The sequence below is a fragment of the Penicillium arizonense genome (assembly GCF_001773325.1).
Source record: "Penicillium arizonense strain CBS 141311 chromosome Unknown PENARI_contig031, whole genome shotgun sequence".
Lineage (NCBI taxonomy): Eukaryota > Fungi > Ascomycota > Eurotiomycetes > Eurotiales > Aspergillaceae > Penicillium > Penicillium arizonense.
In genome coordinates this window covers 190,337-208,638 of record NW_019173308.1, presented here as the reverse complement: position 1 = coordinate 208,638, position 18,302 = coordinate 190,337, and the positions used below count along the sequence as shown (strand labels likewise).

At 51.1% G+C, this 18,302-nt stretch overlaps 8 protein-coding genes across 8 annotated transcripts; 4 read left to right on the top strand and 4 right to left on the bottom strand.

Moving 5' to 3' along the window:
• Positions 1-1,457: 1,457 nt before the first annotated feature.
• PENARI_c031G00894 (putative C6 finger domain protein) lies at positions 1,458-3,898 on the top strand (the record flags this gene model as incomplete). The annotated part of the gene is made up of 3 exons (XM_022636444.1): positions 1,458-2,438; positions 2,609-2,981; positions 3,036-3,898. 3 exons carry the CDS (start codon positions 1,458-1,460, stop codon positions 3,896-3,898), a joined length of 2,217 nt encoding a protein of 738 aa, XP_022483647.1.
• A 429-nt stretch (positions 3,899-4,327) lies between these two features.
• PENARI_c031G05137 (uncharacterized protein) lies at positions 4,328-6,271 on the bottom strand (the record flags this gene model as incomplete). The annotated part of the gene is made up of 4 exons (XM_022636475.1): positions 4,328-5,431; positions 5,478-5,565; positions 5,618-6,053; positions 6,103-6,271. 4 exons carry the CDS (start codon positions 6,269-6,271, stop codon positions 4,328-4,330), a joined length of 1,797 nt encoding a protein of 598 aa, XP_022483623.1.
• Positions 6,272-6,427: 156 nt separating this feature from the next.
• Positions 6,428-7,217, top strand: PENARI_c031G06508 (spliceosome assembly protein PRP11; the record flags this gene model as incomplete). The annotated part of the gene is made up of 2 exons (XM_022636488.1): positions 6,428-6,439; positions 6,522-7,217. 2 exons carry the CDS (start codon positions 6,428-6,430, stop codon positions 7,215-7,217), a joined length of 708 nt encoding a protein of 235 aa, XP_022483677.1.
• Positions 7,218-7,877: 660 nt separating this feature from the next.
• On the bottom strand, positions 7,878-9,962 carry PENARI_c031G12028 (serine/threonine protein kinase CBK1; the record flags this gene model as incomplete). Its single annotated transcript, XM_022636524.1, has 4 exons — positions 7,878-8,190; positions 8,241-8,717; positions 8,778-9,281; positions 9,334-9,962. The coding sequence occupies 4 exons, from the start codon at positions 9,960-9,962 to the stop codon at positions 7,878-7,880; spliced, it is 1,923 nt and encodes a 640-aa protein (XP_022483704.1).
• Positions 9,963-10,667: 705 nt separating this feature from the next.
• PENARI_c031G02633 (Tim22-complex subunit TIM54) lies at positions 10,668-12,168 on the top strand (the record flags this gene model as incomplete). The annotated part of the gene is made up of 2 exons (XM_022636455.1): positions 10,668-10,758; positions 10,817-12,168. The coding sequence occupies 2 exons, from the start codon at positions 10,668-10,670 to the stop codon at positions 12,166-12,168; spliced, it is 1,443 nt and encodes a 480-aa protein (XP_022483627.1).
• Positions 12,169-12,695: 527 nt separating this feature from the next.
• Positions 12,696-15,312, bottom strand: PENARI_c031G07510 (peptide alpha-N-acetyltransferase complex A subunit NAT1; the record flags this gene model as incomplete). The annotated part of the gene is made up of 3 exons (XM_022636492.1): positions 12,696-13,150; positions 13,205-15,175; positions 15,231-15,312. 3 exons carry the CDS (start codon positions 15,310-15,312, stop codon positions 12,696-12,698), a joined length of 2,508 nt encoding a protein of 835 aa, XP_022483695.1.
• A 580-nt stretch (positions 15,313-15,892) lies between these two features.
• Positions 15,893-16,533, bottom strand: PENARI_c031G05227 (MIX23 family protein; the record flags this gene model as incomplete). The annotated part of the gene is made up of 2 exons (XM_022636476.1): positions 15,893-16,401; positions 16,461-16,533. The coding sequence occupies 2 exons, from the start codon at positions 16,531-16,533 to the stop codon at positions 15,893-15,895; spliced, it is 582 nt and encodes a 193-aa protein (XP_022483648.1).
• Positions 16,534-17,650: 1,117 nt separating this feature from the next.
• On the top strand, positions 17,651-18,227 carry PENARI_c031G08197 (uncharacterized protein; the record flags this gene model as incomplete). Its single annotated transcript, XM_022636496.1, has 3 exons — positions 17,651-17,710; positions 17,780-17,872; positions 17,934-18,227. The coding sequence occupies 3 exons, from the start codon at positions 17,651-17,653 to the stop codon at positions 18,225-18,227; spliced, it is 447 nt and encodes a 148-aa protein (XP_022483618.1).
• Between the last annotated feature and the right edge of the window lie 75 nt (positions 18,228-18,302).

The window sequence follows — 18,302 nt, the reverse complement described above, 5'->3', positions numbered from 1 at the left end:
GATATCAGATAGACCATGAAACTAGGAGGATCGGAGTGATATTGTGTTGAGGATACCCACAGTGCGAGGTGAGTAGCTGGAAAAGGGATATGGGACTGTAATGTATGAGAAACGCACTGAAGATCTCCCACGGGTTTGAGATGACACCCCTGGCAGCAATCATATGATATACAGCCTAAACGATCCCTTGGGGTCATTCTTCAAGACAATCTGTTGTAGCCGGTGTGAATCTGGTTTGAACAACACTTCTTCTAGCGAAGAAGAGACCACCTGAACGAATAAACCGTTGATTCTGTGACATTGTATCAACGTCGTGATCTTGAGGTACAATACACAGCTTCCATAGAGCAAACGGGCAGCAGAATAGCAGGGCAATACTTTAAAATGCTAGCTGAGACCAAAGATGATCAAAATAAGAATATAAGAATTCAACATGAAACGTAAATGCACCAAAAATAGAGTAAATAACAAACATTGCATGAAGTTGGGGTAAAAGCGGTGTTGCCACTATAATTTTTTTTCTCGATCGCAAGAGCGGAGAGTTTCATCGCCGGAAAGGAAAGCTCCTTTAGCCTCTTTCGCGCTTTTCCTAACCTCCAACCACCAGATCAGCACTGTCTGCGACTAGTGCTTGATTTGTTCTTATAATATTAATATATTGCCCTGGTAAGTCTTTGCAATTCACTATCATCATCCCCGCAGTCCTGCCAGTCCGCCTGGTTCTCGTCGACATGCGCATCCATTCTTTCGCGCCGGAGCCTCACGCCACCCTGTCCCACATCCTGTTCGGTATTCCTGCTATCGAAAGAGGCCATTGGAGTCTAAAATCTGCCTCGCGATGTTTCCCGAGACTCTGCGGGGGCTGTGAGCAGAAGCGGTTGGATTTGAGGCAGACTGGGTCTCGAATGCGAAGTACAAAACCTCGATCGACTAGCATCATATTGGAACATGTGGCTCAGGAGGGTGTCGTATCGCCCTTCTTGTGGTCAATATCGCTGAGCCTTCACACTTGCGCTTGGGACTATGTCCTAGATATGGTCTGCACGTTTGATTGGGCTTTATTGCATTTCTACAACACGAGGCACGGCGCAGAGAGAAATTCTTGCACAAAAGAATTGCTCTCAAGTTATGCTCAGATGATTGACATGGCTTCTTTTCTTACCGGAAACTGTTGTGCTTCGCTGCAGGACTTGACTCTGGGATCGTTGACCAACTGAACATTGGCTAACCAATGCTAAACCCCACAGATTCGAGTGAATAAATGATTTCCAACTCTCAGTCCGACCGATCTGGTTTGAATTTCTCGCTCAGCGACAAACCAGACGACCTTTGACCACGAAATCTCGGCCTTTCTTCGAGTCGCTGCCCTCGAGTCTACTGGTAAAATTCGATCCGACTATTTCATCCGATCGTAACTACGAAATTATATTCTTTATTGAGAGGCTGCGAAGCTCAACATGGCGGCGGAGCCGACGGACTCAAGTGTCCCTCCTGGTGAATCGGCCAACACCGCGACCGAACCGAATGCGCCAGCGGAGACAGCCCAACCACCAGCGCAGAACGAGCCGCCTTCGGCGGAACCGAATCAATATGCCGAACCAAGTCAAGAGCTAGCATCGTCCTATGAACAACCTGCAGAACCACGCCCATCCACGGGCCCACCCCAGACTGTGAATACAGATCAACCTTCGGAGGAAGCCAGCCAGCCAGCGCAAGCGCAAGCGTCCGATGTCACGTTACCGTCGATTGAATCATCGCTTCCTGCGATAGATTCGTCCCTCCCAGCTCTGGATACATCGCATGGGTTTGACGATGCGGACTTGCACTCCTTCGACGAATTACCTACAATCGGCTCATCTGCGGCGCAAGACCTATCACTACCGGCAATCGATACGACTCTGCCCTCGCTCGACCACTCCTTACCAGCAATTGGAACCGACATCCCAACAATGGATGGAGACCATTCCTTTGACAACAGCCATCTGGACCACCACGATTCCCATTCTGGTCTTCCGGACACTGGACACGAGACGAGTCAGCACGAGACAAATGGCGGTCATTACCAACCGCCCAATGGTACATATCAATATGCGCACAATCCCGCTCAGCCTCAAGGACAGCAGCCATCGCAGGCGCATTCCCAGCATCAGTTCCAGGCGCAGCCTCAACATTACCAGAATACCGACATGTATCACAACTCTGGTCAGGGACAGGTTCCTCAAGCACCGATCGGATCACCACTCCCCAACAACATGCCTCCAATGACTTCCATGGGCTACATGACTGGATATCCCTCCAACATGGGACAAGGGAATGCGCAGATGCGGTATCAGCTGCCCGGAGACCCCAACAAGATGCTATCGGGCAATAGACACAAGAAAGAAGTCAAGCGACGCACAAAAACGGGTTGTTTAACCTGTCGCAAACGAAGAATCAAGGTGAGTGGCAAGTTGGCAAGTTGGCAAGTTCGCAAGTTTGTAGTTTCGCGGGGCGGAGTCTCGCTTGTGCCCGCACCCCGCCTTCGATTTTGTCAAATCCACCGCAACTCGCCTTTTTGCGCCTTTCATTTTTTTACTTTGACCAAGTCGCTAATTTCAATTCTGCTTAGTGTGACGAAGCCCATCCCGTGTGCAGAAATTGCGTCAAAAGCAAACGCGAGTGCTTGGGCTACGATCCTGTGTTTAGGACCCAAGCATCAACTCCTTCGGCTATCCAGCCAGCTCCTAATCCCCCTCCTTCGCTTGTTGTCAACCCCCAGGGCCCTTCTACTATACCAACGACACCTTCCTATCCTTCCGCACCCCCAGGGTACATGCCCGCTTCTTCTCAACCATTTGCGCCCTCTCTCCACTCCGAGTCACCATCCGTCTCTAACGATCACCACGAGCACGGAGCTACCCTTGATCCTTCGTTGGACCATACAAATCATACAGACATGCAGAACGCCGTGCAACGCCCACAGGGCGAGCCCTCATACAAAGGTGAGTTCAAACTGGCACTGCGCAGGTTGAATGTGAGCTAACGGTATATTCTAGCCAAAAACCTCCATGTCAACGACCTCTTCTCACTGAGGGGAATTGCCCCTCCTCCCCCTCATCCTGTCGCAACTCTACCCCCTGGTCGTCTCGAAGAAATCCAGGCGGTCTTCCTGGCTACATACGCACCTGCCATCGACAAACTTCTCGAAATTCGTTGGTATTCAGAAAAGGCACTCTCGTTCCTCATGGCCGACTCCCAGCTCATGGCTGATTATTCGGCTTTGATTGATGCTTTCAACGAATGGAATCTCCAAGATGGCGAAACACTTGCTCGTCTAGAAAGCTTCGAGGCATCGATCATCTGGAAGAGTATGGCGCTGTGTCGCCAGGTTCCCGATGCAGAAAGTGGACAACAAGGGCGTGACTGGAACCTATGTGTAGCATGCGCTCGGTTGAACGTTGTCGAGGCATTGCTCACATGGAACCACCTGGACTCAAACCCCCTATCACGGGAGCTCGTCATGGATGCCGCCAACCCCCCAAATACCCCGGATCAGTTCCAGAGCCGCCAATTGGATTTCTGGGACCAGGTTGGAGAATTCCTCACGCTTTACGACAATGAAGCAAGCTCGGCCAAGCAGATCGATGACACGCTGAGTCGGTGCCGGCAATTGCTGGATACATACGAAAACCGCGACATCATCTACTCCATCACCGTCGCACGCCATCTGGGACAGCGCTGGGCCGATTTCCCCAACAGCTTGCCCAAGGTGGGTTACACCACCGAGAAAGAGGCAGGAACCAAGCTCTTCGTTGCGCAAAAGTTCCTCGAAGAAGAAGCCGAGGGCAAAGGCACAACGCAAATTTACAAGCGGGTTTGCTGTATGGCAGTTCGCTCGTGGTGGGTTGCCCGTGGGTAAACCATTACCTGCATCGCCATTCTTCTTATTCTCTTTTGCATACGTGTTTCCCCGCTACGGCTATTACACATTCGATCCTGCCTCGCAGAGGGTCACATCTTGTTCTTTTGCGAAAAAAAGCATCATGGTTCAGGCGTTACGTTTCTTTTTCTACTGAATGATACGGTTCAATTTCCGTTTCCGATTTTCTTCGCTTCTACGGGGTTAGGGGGACTGGGCAGCGAGTAAAGCACCTTGGCGTTTCCGGCCTTTTCTTCCACCTGCTTGTGTGAATATTTCTGTATCTAGCCTGAGTTCCATACCCTGTAACAGGTCTAGGCTACGGCTAGATGTGTTACTTCGAACAGCAAAAAGAGTCAAATATTCTAATCCTGTGCATTTATTTGCTGTAAACGTAGATGTAGATGCAGAGAATACCCCATCCTATATTCAAGAAGTAGCTTCCAAGGGCACTTCAACCCGAATCCTGACTTCTGCTTCACCCTGAAACAAGAATCCAATATCCCTCGTCGAATCAACCAACTCAACTTCCCGGCGTACAAACCCACTATCTGGGCCATCGTGCTTCTGAAGCACTGTGTCCTGATCTGCCAGAGCCTCATCCTCACTATCATCCCAATCAACAGCCTCAACATTCTCCTTCTCTACAGGATCCCACTCATCCGTCTCCCAAACAAGCTTGAACCCAAATGCCGGGAGCCCAAAGAGCCGCGAGACAAGCGCTTTGACTTGGTATGTATCGAATGAACCCGGAATCTCCTTTGTGCGGACTTCCGATGCATCCTCGCTGTTCCGGGATAGACGGAATGCCATTTTCACTAGTCGTGCTGCTACGGACCGCGGGTGAATGACCCTTGAACCGGAAATAGAGATGACAGCTCTGGTAATGGTGGGCTCGGCGTATAATTCGCATAACTCGCTGTATCGCGGATGTGTGGCTAGGATGGCGGGTTCTTCTGCTTCGGCTGTTGCGGAGAGTTCTCTCCCGATGAGGGAGAGGTAGTACATCTCTGCGTTTGAGCGGTCTGTTGGTTTGATGGTGCTGTAGTTTAGGGTTGTGAGGGAGGGCGGGAAGCGGGAGAGGGTTAGCATGAAGGCTTCGTCGACGGTCATTGGTTTTGAGGGTTCTGTTGTAGCTGTGACGGATAGTGGGAGGGGTGGTTGGTCGTAGAGGGGGTTGTCGGAGATGCGAAGGGTTGTTAGGCCTGGAAAGAGGGTGGGCAATTTGTTGAGGAATGCCCATGAGGCGATTTTGTTGCGGGAGAGGTCGAGGGAGTGGAGGGTTTGGGGGAATTGGAAGTCCATGGTGGTTGTGTCATTGTTCACGGTGTTGATGGCATTTCCTCGGACAGAGAGATGCTGCAGGTTTGGGAGGGCAGCGAGATGCCGGAGAGTTGATATTGAGGTGAACTCGTTGTGCTCGAGGGTTAATGTGGTTATGGTGTTGGGAAGTGGACGGGATATCTCAGAGAGCTGGTTGGCTGATGCCGTGAGAGATGTTAAGCCAGGGAATTGGGATGTGACAGCAGCAATCTATGATAGTCAGCTCGTATTTCATGCAGATGAGCGTAGCGCATACTTCATCCCAACTTAGCAGCGTATCTTCTAGATGCAGTTCAGTGATCCCCTCAAAGATCAGATCATCCAAAGCTTGGAAGCGGTTTCCACTATCGCCTGGTTAGACACATCCTGGAATCATATGACAGAGGCTTTAATTACTTCAACTTCAACCGTTTCAGGTGCTTAAGTTGGTTGCAAATCTCCCATACGTCGCGCCACCTGCTCAACAAACTTCGACTGAGATCCAATTCGATGATCTTGGGACAAGTTTCAGCAATCTTTTGAGCTGCATCTTCATCTTGAACCTGGTCATAGGACGAAAGCACGCCAACAACTAGGAGGCTATCGAGCAAGACAATCCGCAGCTCTTTGAGTTCCGCGAGTTGCTTTCGGATCTTGTCAAAGCCAACTTCTTCAACGACTTTGCCGCTGATTTCAATTGCCTTCTTGCGAGATGATTCGCTAACAGTCAAGCATGAAAGATCTTCAAACTCAGAAGCGTACTTCTCTCGCAAGGCTTCGAGGAAGCTCCGGGGTTGATCTGATGGCCTGGAGGGGCGAACGAAAGACCCCGCCGTAGGCTGGTTGCTTTTGCCTAAAACCGAGTTAGCCAAATAGCCTTGTATACAGTTATACCAACTCACATGAGAAATATCTGATTCCTTTATGCTCTCCTGAATGCTTGCCCCGGGTTGCGTCGTCCCACTCGACGCCCAACCAGTCGCCTGTGGTCCCTTGAACAATGCCCACGTAGCGAATGGTACATAAATGACCATCGAAAGACCGACGTTGGCCTACAATTGAGGCGCTCATAGCTCCAACAGACCTGAGGTCTCTTTTGTTTAGGAGAGTCCGCTTTCTACTGTGATATCCATGGATGGAAAAGATCCGCTTACCTAATCTCCAGGCCCTTCGAAGCTGGGCCGATTTGATCTTCATCAACTTTCTTAAAGCGACTGTGCCGACATCATGGATTACCAGGTAAGTCACCCTTTATCACCCGGAGCAGTCAAATGAACCCACCATATCAGCTCAGTAAATATGATGCTAACACGCGCCCCAGAACCGCGCAGGCTCCAAATTCGGCGGCGGCGGCGTCGCCTCCCAATCCGCAACCAACGCCGACCGTCGCGAGCGACTGCGCAAGCTCGCGCTCGAATCAATCGATCTCGACAAAGACCCCTACTTCTTCAAGAACCACGTCGGTAGCTTCGAGTGCCGACTTTGCCTAACAGTCCACCAAAATGACGGCTCCTACCTGGCCCATACGCAAGGCAAAAAGCACCAAACGAACCTCGCCCGCCGAGCCGCGCGCGAGCAGCGCGAAGGCCGGAACCAGGACCCTTCATCTTTGCCCGGTGTTATGGGCGTGCAGGTCAAGAAGCAGTTGATCAAGATTGGCCGGCCCGGATACAAAATCACCAAGATTCAGGATCCCCTGACTCGCCAGCTTGGTTTGCTATTCCAGTTGCAATACCAGGAGATCACGCCTGGTGTTGTACCCCGCGTCCGTATCATGTCGGCTTTTGAGCAGAAGATCGAGGAGCCTGATAGTCATTATCAGTATCTGGTTGTTGCTGCGGAGCCGTACCAGAGCTGTGGGTTTAAGTTGCAGGCTAAGGAGATTGATCGTCGGGAGGATCGGTATTGGACTTGGTTTGATGAGGATAGCAAGGAATTCTGGGTGCAGATTATGTTCAAGACTGAGCGTGAGGAGCGGTTCAGTGGTGTGCCTGGTTTGGCGCCTATGCGGGATTGATTGATATTTTCTCTTCGCTATCTGCTCTGTCTTTCGGATGACAAAATATCGTTGTCTCTGTCTCTATGGTGGGAATTCGGACCAGGCGTTTGGGGGTTCCATGTGCATAATGTTTACCTCGAGCGATTGACTTTTATGGCAATTGACGTTCTACTTATGATGGCAATGCCATCTACAATACTTACAAGATATTTCTTGTAGACATTCCGTACAGCAAGGTTTTGAGAAGTCATGTTCCTTTTCTTGACTCTACAGCTTTGCTTATAGTACATGTATGCATAGTCTGATCATTGTAGGAAAGTTACAGTCACTACAATAACGATATATCGCCTAAAAATAGAGTCCATTTGTTCTCTCGGGGGACCCTATCCTAGTAGATCAAGGCTAACTAGGAACTGCTCGTAGCAGGATACCCCCGAAAAATAGTATGCGTGCCTCGGAAGAAAATGCAGGGCGTTAGATATCAACAAGTGAAGCCAAAGGTGGGTCATGATTCAGGAAAACATCGCGCTGATATGCTCAATGATAATGTGTAGAGACGAAAACAAAACCAAGTATTCTCTGGTCGACAAAACAGGATGCTTAAAAAACGGATGCAAGCCCAGCCTGCTTCCTAGAATCTTCCAGCATCAATCGATCAGTCTCGGATTACGTGCGAGCCTAGTTACTCTGGAAGGCGTTGAAGGCCTTGTAGGTGTAACCAATGAATGGCAGACTCATCTCGGCTTCCTGTGAGTCCGGCATGGCACGAGCCTGGGCACGGTGGATGGCGCTGGTATCCTCCTGAGGGATCTCATCAATGGGGAAGTATGACACATCGATGTTGGAGCTGAGGCGTGGCTCGAAGGGAGCGCGAATGCTCCGCAATTGATCCCAGACAACTCCTCTGAAGAAGGGATGGTTCTTGATCTGTGATGCGCCTCCATGCTGGCCACCATCGCTGCCGATACGGTGGTCGGGGTCACAAAGGAAACTAGAAGAGTTAGCAGATATTCCCTTTTTACCTTGGGAGAAAAAGCTTACCTCCGGATCAGGGACTCGGAATCACGCGAGAGAACCAGCTCATCAGGGAAGTACAAGCACTCTCTCCAGTTGACGATCTTCCGGTAGGTATCGGTTGTGTCCTCCGCACAGAAAGGAGGCCAGCCAACCAGACATTCGAACATGATAGCACCAACAGACCACCAATCGCAAAGGTATGTATATCCTTGGCCGTTGAAGATTTCAGGCGCAATATAATCCGGAGTTCCAACAGTCGAGTAGGCCATGGCACGACGGGACTTTCGCCAGGTGTTGATTTGTCCACGGTTGGATACCGTGAGGTTAATCGCATCATTAAAGTAACCAGAGTTGCGGTTCCGGTCCTTGGAAGTAGAGTTTTTGAGAAGGTTCTGGTAATAAGCGTTATCGTGGGTCTTTTTGCCTCCGGTCGAAAGACCAAAATCGGTAAGCTTGACGTGACCACCGCGGTCAAGCAAGATGTTGTCGGGTTTGATGTCACTGTCCGTTTGTCAGTATTCATTTGAACAAGTTGCGCATTGGGTCACTTAGGTCACCTACCGGTGAAGGAAGCCAAGCTTGTGCACAGCCTCTATTGCCATCACAACTTCGGCCATGTAGAAGCGGGTGATATCCTCGGAGAAGATCTCGTATTTGATCAACATGGTCATCAAATCACCACCAGGCAAGAACTCCATCAGCAGGTAAAGATACGCAGTGTCCTGGAACGAAGCGTGTAGCTTGACCAGCCAAGGGTTGTCCTTTGAATCCGCCAAAATATCACGCTCAGCACGGACGTGGGCGAGTTGATCCTTCTTGAACATTTCCGTCTTGATCAAAGACTTGAGAGCGTAGATTTTGCCATCGGTCTTGCGCTGCACGAGCTTGACCTCACCAAAGGCACCCTTTCCAATAATCTTGATAGTCTGGAAGTTGTTCGGAGTCTCCTTGGTGCGTAGGAATCGAAGGAAGTCGGATTCTCTTTTTGAGATGACATCGGCATCCTGGCGCTTCTTCTCAATGGGGAGGTTGGGGTCACGAATTGTCTTGTCGAGTTCCGCCGAGCTGCAAAAAAAAGGTCAGAGCAAAGCAAAGCTTCACACGTGTGTACACTTACCGCATGTTACGGTCACGGGCCCGCTCAATGTTCTCGTGGAAGAACACAGTCACAAGCTCCTTCGCGGCCTTGCCCCGCTTGTGCACATTCTCTGAGTACCGGTCGGGGAAACGTTGCAATTCCTCATTCTCAGAGGGGGGTCGAGGGCTACGGGGCACTGGGGGAATCAGGTGAGAAGCCGGGGCCGGGGCCTGGGCTGGAGAACCACCAGCGGTGCGAGGCCGCTGGGCTGGCGATGCAGCCCGATTGAAGAAGCCTGCTCGGTTCGCATTGAGGTCCTGGTTAGAAAATTGCTGGATCAAGCCGTTGGTACCGTCATTGGCGTAACCCATGCGTTGTTGGTAGGCGGGTTGGGGCGATTGCAAGGCTTGCTGCTGAGCGTACTGCTGCTGTTGCTGCTGTTGCTGGGCATACTGCGCCTGCACCTGAGGTGGGTAGGGTTGAGGCATGAAGTAACCCGGTGCATACGCTGGGTTGGAGGGATCGACATAGTCCTGAGCCCCCTGAGTCTGATAGATGGGCTGGGGAAACGCGGAGGGAGTGGTGGGATAGGCACGGTTGTTGGCATTGCCATTGTAGTTACGGTCATTGTACCCGTAGTTCATGTTGTTCCTGTTATTCGGATCCATCTTGACAGGACGGGGAAGAAAGGTGGATGAGAAAGAAAGAAAGAGGGCGGGGAGTAAAGAAGCGGTGGCTCAGGAGGCAATCTAGCCCCTCCAATCAAGGTGACTGACGGGTTTACTTGATTTGTTCGATTTGACCTGAAACACGATGTGCTGCGAGTTTGTGATACTTCGAAGAGTTTCTAGGGCGCACGAGCAGGTGGCTAAACAGTTCTAGTGATAATTCACTGCCAATATTGAAGGTCTTAAGGGCTACGGGTAGCTATACCCCAATCTAGTGTGACTGTGGCATATATCTACACATTCTATATCACAACAAATACCCCTCCGAATATTGAGTACTGACACAAAGGATGGCACAATCCAGGGGGAGGGGTATGTACTGTGTACAGGAATGTCAGGCTCCGTGCGAGTTCGAAGCGTCGTATTGCATGCCGTAAGGATTTCAGTCTGGACCGGGCAGATCTCACATAACTTGCCCCAAGAACCTACAAAAAGATCAATATAGGCCAGGGGTCCAAGGGCAACCTGATCGACATCAAGAGCATCATGCATCGGCCAAGATGAAGTCGACGCGAGTTTGTCCAGAGCTTGGTCACGTGAACGGACTAACATAACCCCGAGGGCGACTTTTTTCCCCGAACGAGTATGCCCCGGGTGTACTCCGTGCCTTGAGCGTACATTCAATCTCTCCTATATCCAGCTCCAATGGCGGATTCATCAAGTGCTGCTGCGGCCACAGGCGCCAGCAAGCCTACCGCGGCTCCGAAGCCGCCAAACCCAGTGTTCGCAATGATGGGTGCGGCTCTATTCCCCAGATTTTGTCCGCCAAAGATGCTAACGCTCGTGATAAACAGGCATGCCCAACTTTCGCTTCAAATTGCCCTCCCGCAACTGGATGATCTTCCTCACAATCACTGGATCATTCACGGGTGCCCTCATCTACGACCGTCGCCAGAAACGCCGCGCGCAACAAAAATGGTCGGAGCTCGTGGCTCACCTTGCGAACGATCCCCTACCCATTGACCAGATGCGCCGCAAGATGACTGTCTACCTAGCTGCACCACCTGGAGATGGCCTGCGCGTGGCCCGAGACCATTTCAAGGAATATGTCAAGCCGATCCTGGTCGCCGCCGCGTTGGACTACACCGTGATCGAAGGACGACGAGAGGGAGATGTGCGAGCCAGCATGGCGGAGAACATTCGCAAGCTGCGCCGCAAGGCCGGTGAACCAAGCTCAGCTGCCGAGGAGACCGGTGTCGATGCAATTGTTGCCGAGACGCGCGAACGCATCGGTATCTCCGATGAACCCGGCCCCAAGGGCGATCTCGTGATTGGCAGACATACCTGGAAGGAATACATCCGCGGATTGCACGAGGGCTGGCTTGGACCGCTGGACGCACCACCTCCACCCCCTGCCCCGGCTCCCGACGAGATCCCGGAGACAGTTGAGGGCATCAACGCGGACGGTCCCGCCGAGACTGTCGAGGCCGACAAGGAGAGCTCCGAAACCAAGACCGATGCCGAGAAGGAAGAAAAGCCCAAGCCCGCCGGTCCTACGCCCGCATACATCACTCCCACCGACTACTCGTCCGCTAGCCTCCCCCCTACCCTCCCCCACTCCTTCGACAGCTCCATTCCCGTCGAATTCCCTCACATTCTCGGCTTCCTCAAGACCCCAATCCGAATCTATCGCTTCCTCACACAGCGGCACCTCGCCGATAGCGTCGGCCGCGACGTTGCCGCAATTGTTCTTGCAGCAAATGCCCGGCCATACAGCGACGATGTTCTCAACCCAGACTCCGAGACCACCGGTGCAAGCGTTGACCCTACCCCCACTCCCGACAGCTCATTCACCGACCTCCCATCTCGCAAATTCGAGCAACAGACCGTCCTAGAGGCCGCCGAGAAGGAGTGGCACAAGTCCGTGCACAAGCACGAAGAAGGCGAGGGGGAGCGCGTCTGGCTCAACGACATCGTTCTCGATCCCCGCATTGCCTCGCGCATGCAGCGTGCCGTTCTCGCACCGGAGGATGAGGCCCGTTCCCAGCGTATCGCCGAGCAGCAGGAGTACATCCTTGGCGAAGAGCGTCCCGCTCCTGTTCCTTTCTGGAAGCGCATGTGGATCGACCATGGCTACGGCGAGAGCGAGGAGGCCCTGAAGCGTAAGCCGATTCTGGGTAACATTGACGGAGAGGATGGACAGTGAGAAAAGAACAAAAGCAGATGTTCAAACATATTTTCGCCTTGATCTTGATGGTTTGAAGTTTGTTTCATTTAATAGAACGGTTTATGGGATCCATGGATGGGGTTCTTTTTCGCTGGCATTTTGAGCACGGCTTGTGTGTTGTCTTTGTTTTTGCATATCCTGACTCCCCCCTCGGCTTGTACATTAAAGGCGCTTTTATGTTTGTGTGTTAATGTCGATTTAGAGATGTACATTGTCAAGGAAACATTGTTTGATCTGGGTAGATTGGTGTCTACCTTGAGCCATATCACTGGCAATAGATACTGATACATTGGATCCTCTCTGTATTTGTATACTTTCCAGACATTCAATCATGTCGGAATATATTCTCTCTCCGGTCTTTCTCTATGTTCGCCCCGTTTTTTCTCATTCCACATTCCATGTTTCACTTCTTCTCGTAAGTGCATACATCGCTACGTAGCTCATCGTCGAAGCGGGGATGTCACTTGCGGAAGATGAATGCCGCGTGTCGGTCCAATTGTATCAGTTCAGTTCAACTGGAAGACGGAAGACTCGGGCCACTTCTTGCTCGCCTTCTCGGCGTAAGCGGTCTTGTCACTGCCCCACTTGTCCAACAAGTCAAGAGCGATAGCAGCCTCGTTGATGGTGATCTCAGGAGCATCAAGGGTGGCAAGGAGCTCCTTCTCGCACTGCGACTTGGACTCCGGTTTCAAGAGCTGGCGTCCAGAAAGAGCGGCCTGTACGTGAGCGACACTACCCTTGTTGGACGAAAGGTAGGACTCGTTCCATTCCTCAAGCTTCTGGGACTTAGAGAGGAGCTTCTCGAACTCGGCGTTGACGGCCTCGGCGGCCTGCTCGGGGAGAGGCTCGGAAATGGCGTCCAGAGCCTTGCGGAAGCGAAGCAGTTGAAGGTGAAGGGTGGGGTTTGAGGGGTCGATAGCGTGAGCAGCCGAGAGGCACTTGACGGCAAGGAGGTGCTTGTCTGTGAGTGTGTTAATATTCAACTCCAGTTTAGATCATATTGGATAAAACTGACTCTTTCGGAGGTAAACCTCGAAGCCAAGACATTGAGCCTCAATGTTCTTAGTGCCGAATTCAAGCAGTGGGGTCAGGAACTTCATCACGTCCTTCAGAGGGTCCTGGGTCTGGACCAATGTGTTGCCCAGAGGGTCCGGGTCCTCCTTCTTTGTTTCTCCGTCAACGCTCTTGGCATTGGCAGCGGCGGCCTTTCTTGCCTCACGCTTGTCAGCTTCAATCTTCTCCAAACGCTGCTGTTCCTTCTTGGCCTTCTTGAGAGCCTTCTTTCTCTCATTCTCATCGGTAGAATCAAGTCCATTGGCCCCGCTGGGCATGGGTCCGTGAACAAGATCGGGCTGATCGTGAAGAAGCAAGTAGGCCTTGACAGCACCGAGAGCCATTCTTGTGTAGAAGGGGTGCTCGCGCAGGCGGTCTTCCCAGCGTACCATGTCCACGTAGGCCCTGATCATACCCTTGCGGAGAGAGAAGCTGTGGAAGTCGAACTGATCCTCCTGCCAGGTATCGAAGATGTTATAAACCGAGTGGAAGCGCTTCAAAGCAAGACCAAGCTTCTTCTGTCGGAGGAATGCCTCGGCGTCCTCGGTCAAGAACCAGGTGCATTGCATCTCGTGGAGATCGCCCAATGCGCCACCGACGGTCTCATTGCGAGTGAATTTGCTCATGAGATCCAGTCCCTTTTCGTTTTCGTTGTTGCGGAGCGCATACTTGGCCGCCTTGGTGTTGATGTGGCGATCCTTCTCGTCTAGCAGGCGAGCCTTCTCCATTTCTTCTGCTGCTCTGGCCGAATTGCCAAAGTGCTTCCAGATGCGCGCCTTGGTCATCTGGTACTCCACGGCCTTGGGTGACTGTTCAATGGCCTTGTCGACATTCTCCATCGCCTTGGCGAGGTTGCGGCTGAGGTGGTAGTTGTAGTGTTGAGCCAGGAAGTAGTATGTGCATGACAAGAACTCATTCTCGCCCTTCGACTCGGCGGAGCCATTTGACTGCGAGCTTGCCTCAGACACGTAACTTTCCACTAATCCCTGTACCACGTCACGCTTGGCAGGGTTGGTGTAGAGGTGCTTGATGTTGACGAATAATGAAGGAACGCCCTTCTTCAGCATGCGCTGCAGGTAGGCATCGGCGGTCTGCTTGAATTCGTCGCCTTCTAGGAAGTCGAGGGGGATGCGACGAGCAGCATCACAACGGGGGTTCTTCTGTACCCACTCATCGTATAGAGCTTTCAATGCCTTGTGGTCGGTTTCTGGGATAGCCTTGGCCAGGATCAAACCATTATAATAGATCGAGTTGTCCGGGTTGCGCTCCAGGAGTGCTGTATAGGCCGCCTCGGCTTCCGCCTTGCGGTCCAGTCGCAAAAGATAATCCGCCTTCATCTCCATGACTGCGAGCACATCGGTACACCGGTATCCAACGGCCTCAAGGTGTTCCAAAGCTCTCTCAAGATTTCCAGACTCCGCGATGATCGAGTTCTTGTATAGAATAGCCTCGGAGTTTTCCATATCGGCGACGGGCGGTGTGGTGCCCTTTAATGTGTCCTCGTAAGTGGTTAAAACTTTTTCGGCTTCCTGGAAATCTCCAGCCAAGTGATGGGCAATCGCGAGAGCGGTCCAGTTCTGGCGGAATCCGGGGCGAGCTTGCAGCATCGCACTACGGCTCTGGATGTATCCCTGGTAGTCCCGCATCTGCATCTGGAGCAGCGCGAGATCACGCTGAATGGGTTGCGATTCGGGCTCAAGGCGCAAAGCAAATCGGTAGGCCTTGATGGCCTCCTCGTAGTTCTTTTCTTGGCGGTACAGCAACCCATAGACGTGCCAGGTGATATGCGACTTCATGTCATTTCGAAGAGCCTCCTTGGCGAGCGCAAAGGCCTCCTCCGATTGCCCAATCTGGCTCATGTTGAGGGCCTTCATCGCTTGGGTGTCGCCATGGGTAGGGTTCTTGCGAAGAACCTGCTCTGCCGTCTTGATGCCTATTGAAGAGCAACGTGGTTAGACAGCAGTAGACTCGGGGAGGGAGGGACGCACCTTTCTTGTACTGCTTCATCTCAAAGTGGCGAACCACTTGACGAAACAAGGACTGGTCCTTGGAGTTCAATGGTTGCGGCATGGTGGGCGATGCTGATGGAGGACCTGTGTGCGAGGGAGGAAACGATGTGTGCGGGGGACGAGACCTCCGAGTCCGACCTTGGCAGAATGAACAGGCCGATAAGAGGTAGCCCTGCGTTTCTTCACCTTCGTCTTTATAGAAGGACAGGAATTTGAAGTTTGACAGAGATTTGATGATGTATACCTTTGTTTTGCTTGCTTATTTTATTTCAATCAGTGACAGTGAGAAGGTCGTCATAAACTCTACGCCTATAGCCTTGAAGCATCATATAAAATATCTATCACTGGAAGTATATACTTGCTTGATGAAGTTTATTTGGAAAAATTTTATATGCATTATTTGGTATCGAAATCCATGCCATATGATCCTTAGCCCGGTATAGGACCTGATAGGCTTTCACTACAGAGTACAGCCAGGATCATCCATCAACCTTGAGCTGTACGTGTTATACATGAGTTGGACGGCGGAAGCCATGAAAATTATAGGTATGCAGTAATGTACAAGTGGAGATGAAACATAGGTCTGGGGCGAGAGTTGAGCAGACCAATTCGAGTGCAGCGAGGTATGGGCCCTGCCATATCTATTTCTGACGATCATGGCGCCAGCTGTCGAGAGCATCCTGCCACGACGTAGAACTACTGCATTTTTCTGAAACCATCCCCCATGTCCGGGCTCGAATGATTTCTTCAATGGTGCGCTCATTGCGAACCAAATTTGCCAACGACTCGGTCCTCGCTTCGCGAGGGAAGAAACGGGCAGAGTATGGGTCTAATCGCTCATCAACCACTCGTTCTCGGTCTCGGGCGGATTCTGTCTGTCGAAGGATCAAATCCGGGTCATCTGGGTCGGGACTCGTAGCCACACCGGCGCAGTAGTTTAGAACATCTGATCTTGTCTGCCATGACGGAAATAGCACATTTTCCTTGAAGCCCTGGCAGGCGGCGGGGTGGATAGTCCTCCGGGATCGAGTGTCGGTCTGTCGCACTGCGGTTGATGATGGGTCAAAGCCCTCCTTAGCCGGTGTGATCAACGCATTGAGGTTCTGTGTTATCGAATCGTCGATTGTCGATCTCGAAAGTCGGAGAAAATCTGAGCAAAGACGGAGATGTTAATCGATGTTAAGCACGGGGGGATCACTTCTAACAAACCTCTGAGTAGCCTCTCGTCAAAACAAAACCGAGGAGTGAGCGCCGGGGCCTCCGTTGATGAGACCTGTGACATTCTGCTGCGAGCTTCCTCCCCAGATTCTCGATTTGACTTGATCCAAAACCACTCCAGTTTGAAGACGATGTTTGTTGATATATATCAGAGTAACTTGTATGGACACAGATTTAGTATGTGGTTATTCATGGAGCGTAGTTCGATGTGATAGAAATAATGGATTGGCGACCTGTGACGGAGAGCATCGTCAGCCCAAGCTCGCCGAGATCCACCGCATTAGACCGTATTAGGTCTAGCGTGCTCGAAGTTGATGCCTCAGGATTGAAAGCACAGCATATCTATATGCAGTTGATTTGAATGGAGCAATTCAGTTAAGTTATAATTAAAGAAAAGCTTGTGAGCGCGTCCAATAAGTATATAGCTTTAAGAGCAGATATAATTTTCTTATGAGCGCTATACTACATCTATATCTAGACTAGATTCCTGCTTTTACACCCTACTCATTTTATAGCCGCATTCACTACATAGGTGGTGCCTCGCAATGCCAAGCACAAACTGAGGAGGGATTTGATCTTGTTTCGAATGAAAATGTCATTAATTGATGAGTAGCAAGTTTGTTAGACTTCGGTCTAGATTCTTAGGAATCGCAAAGGGCAAAGAAGCAAAAGACAAGAACAAACCCCCTACTGAGCAGGAAATCAACCATTGTTCAATAATTTAGGGCAACGTTAAAAGGACCCCCTCTTATTGATATTCGGACCCCCTCTCCACCTGTAAGCCTAATTAGGGAAGGCGTAGTATGTGTATTAGTGACATAGCTAATGTTTTAACACCATTAGACAGACCGTTTTTTAGACCGCTTTTTAGACCCCCTATCGCAAACCGAAGAGTAAGTCTATATTATCTTACTTTTTTCTAAACGTTTTGCTTTAGTGTGTGCTTTTTATAGAAGACAAGATTTAACCTAATCTATAATAGTTAAGTGTTTTAGTTTCTCCGTACTAGAGCCAAGTGGCACTAGAGCCAAGTGGAAAAGGTAGGGAACTTTTAGTTCTGACAAGGCACATAATCTTGGAAGTACACCTGGGCGTGGTATATGACCCAGCTATGCACCCCCTCATCCCCCTAATTACCGCGACGTCATTCACTCCCACCGCTACCGCCAAGAACAACAACAATGAGAGAAGGCCTCGACCTCCCGGAATTCGGGTACCTCCCATTCGACCATTTCGTCGTAGTAAGCGCCCCCCGTTCCTCAATACACATCTGTGAGAGCAAGTCTATGCTAAGCTCTCTATTTGCCCAGGCAAACTGGGACACGACATCCCCGCTCTCCAAAAACGAGCAAAAAAGAATCCTTGTTGAGAAATGGATCGCGCTAGGAAAATATGGGCGAAACGTATCTATCTACCCACCAACCTATTCATTTAATGATCACTACCTACTAACCAAACTCCTAGGACTGGGCCCTCGCTATATTCGATAACCTAATCATCGATCATATTCTAGAGGGGGTACCGCAAGACCTCCTCTTAGAGGAAGACCGCGCAATTAGTAGCCTGCTCTCGACAGTCCTATGGATCCGGACCTGGTTCGGCGATCTTTCAGATAAAACAAGCCAAGAAGCCGCAGACACGGCGTATGCCCGACTCCGGAAGGAAGTCCTACAGCAGGGCCGCGAGAATAACCACGTTTTCTGCATCCCCGAGGAGTTCGTCTTCGAGGATCGGGAGGAACTAACAGCAGATGCCTAGCGGGACTAGGATATGATTGAAGGCGTTGCGACAGGTCGTCCGGGTTCCGTACCGGGTTATCTACTTACGGCGCTA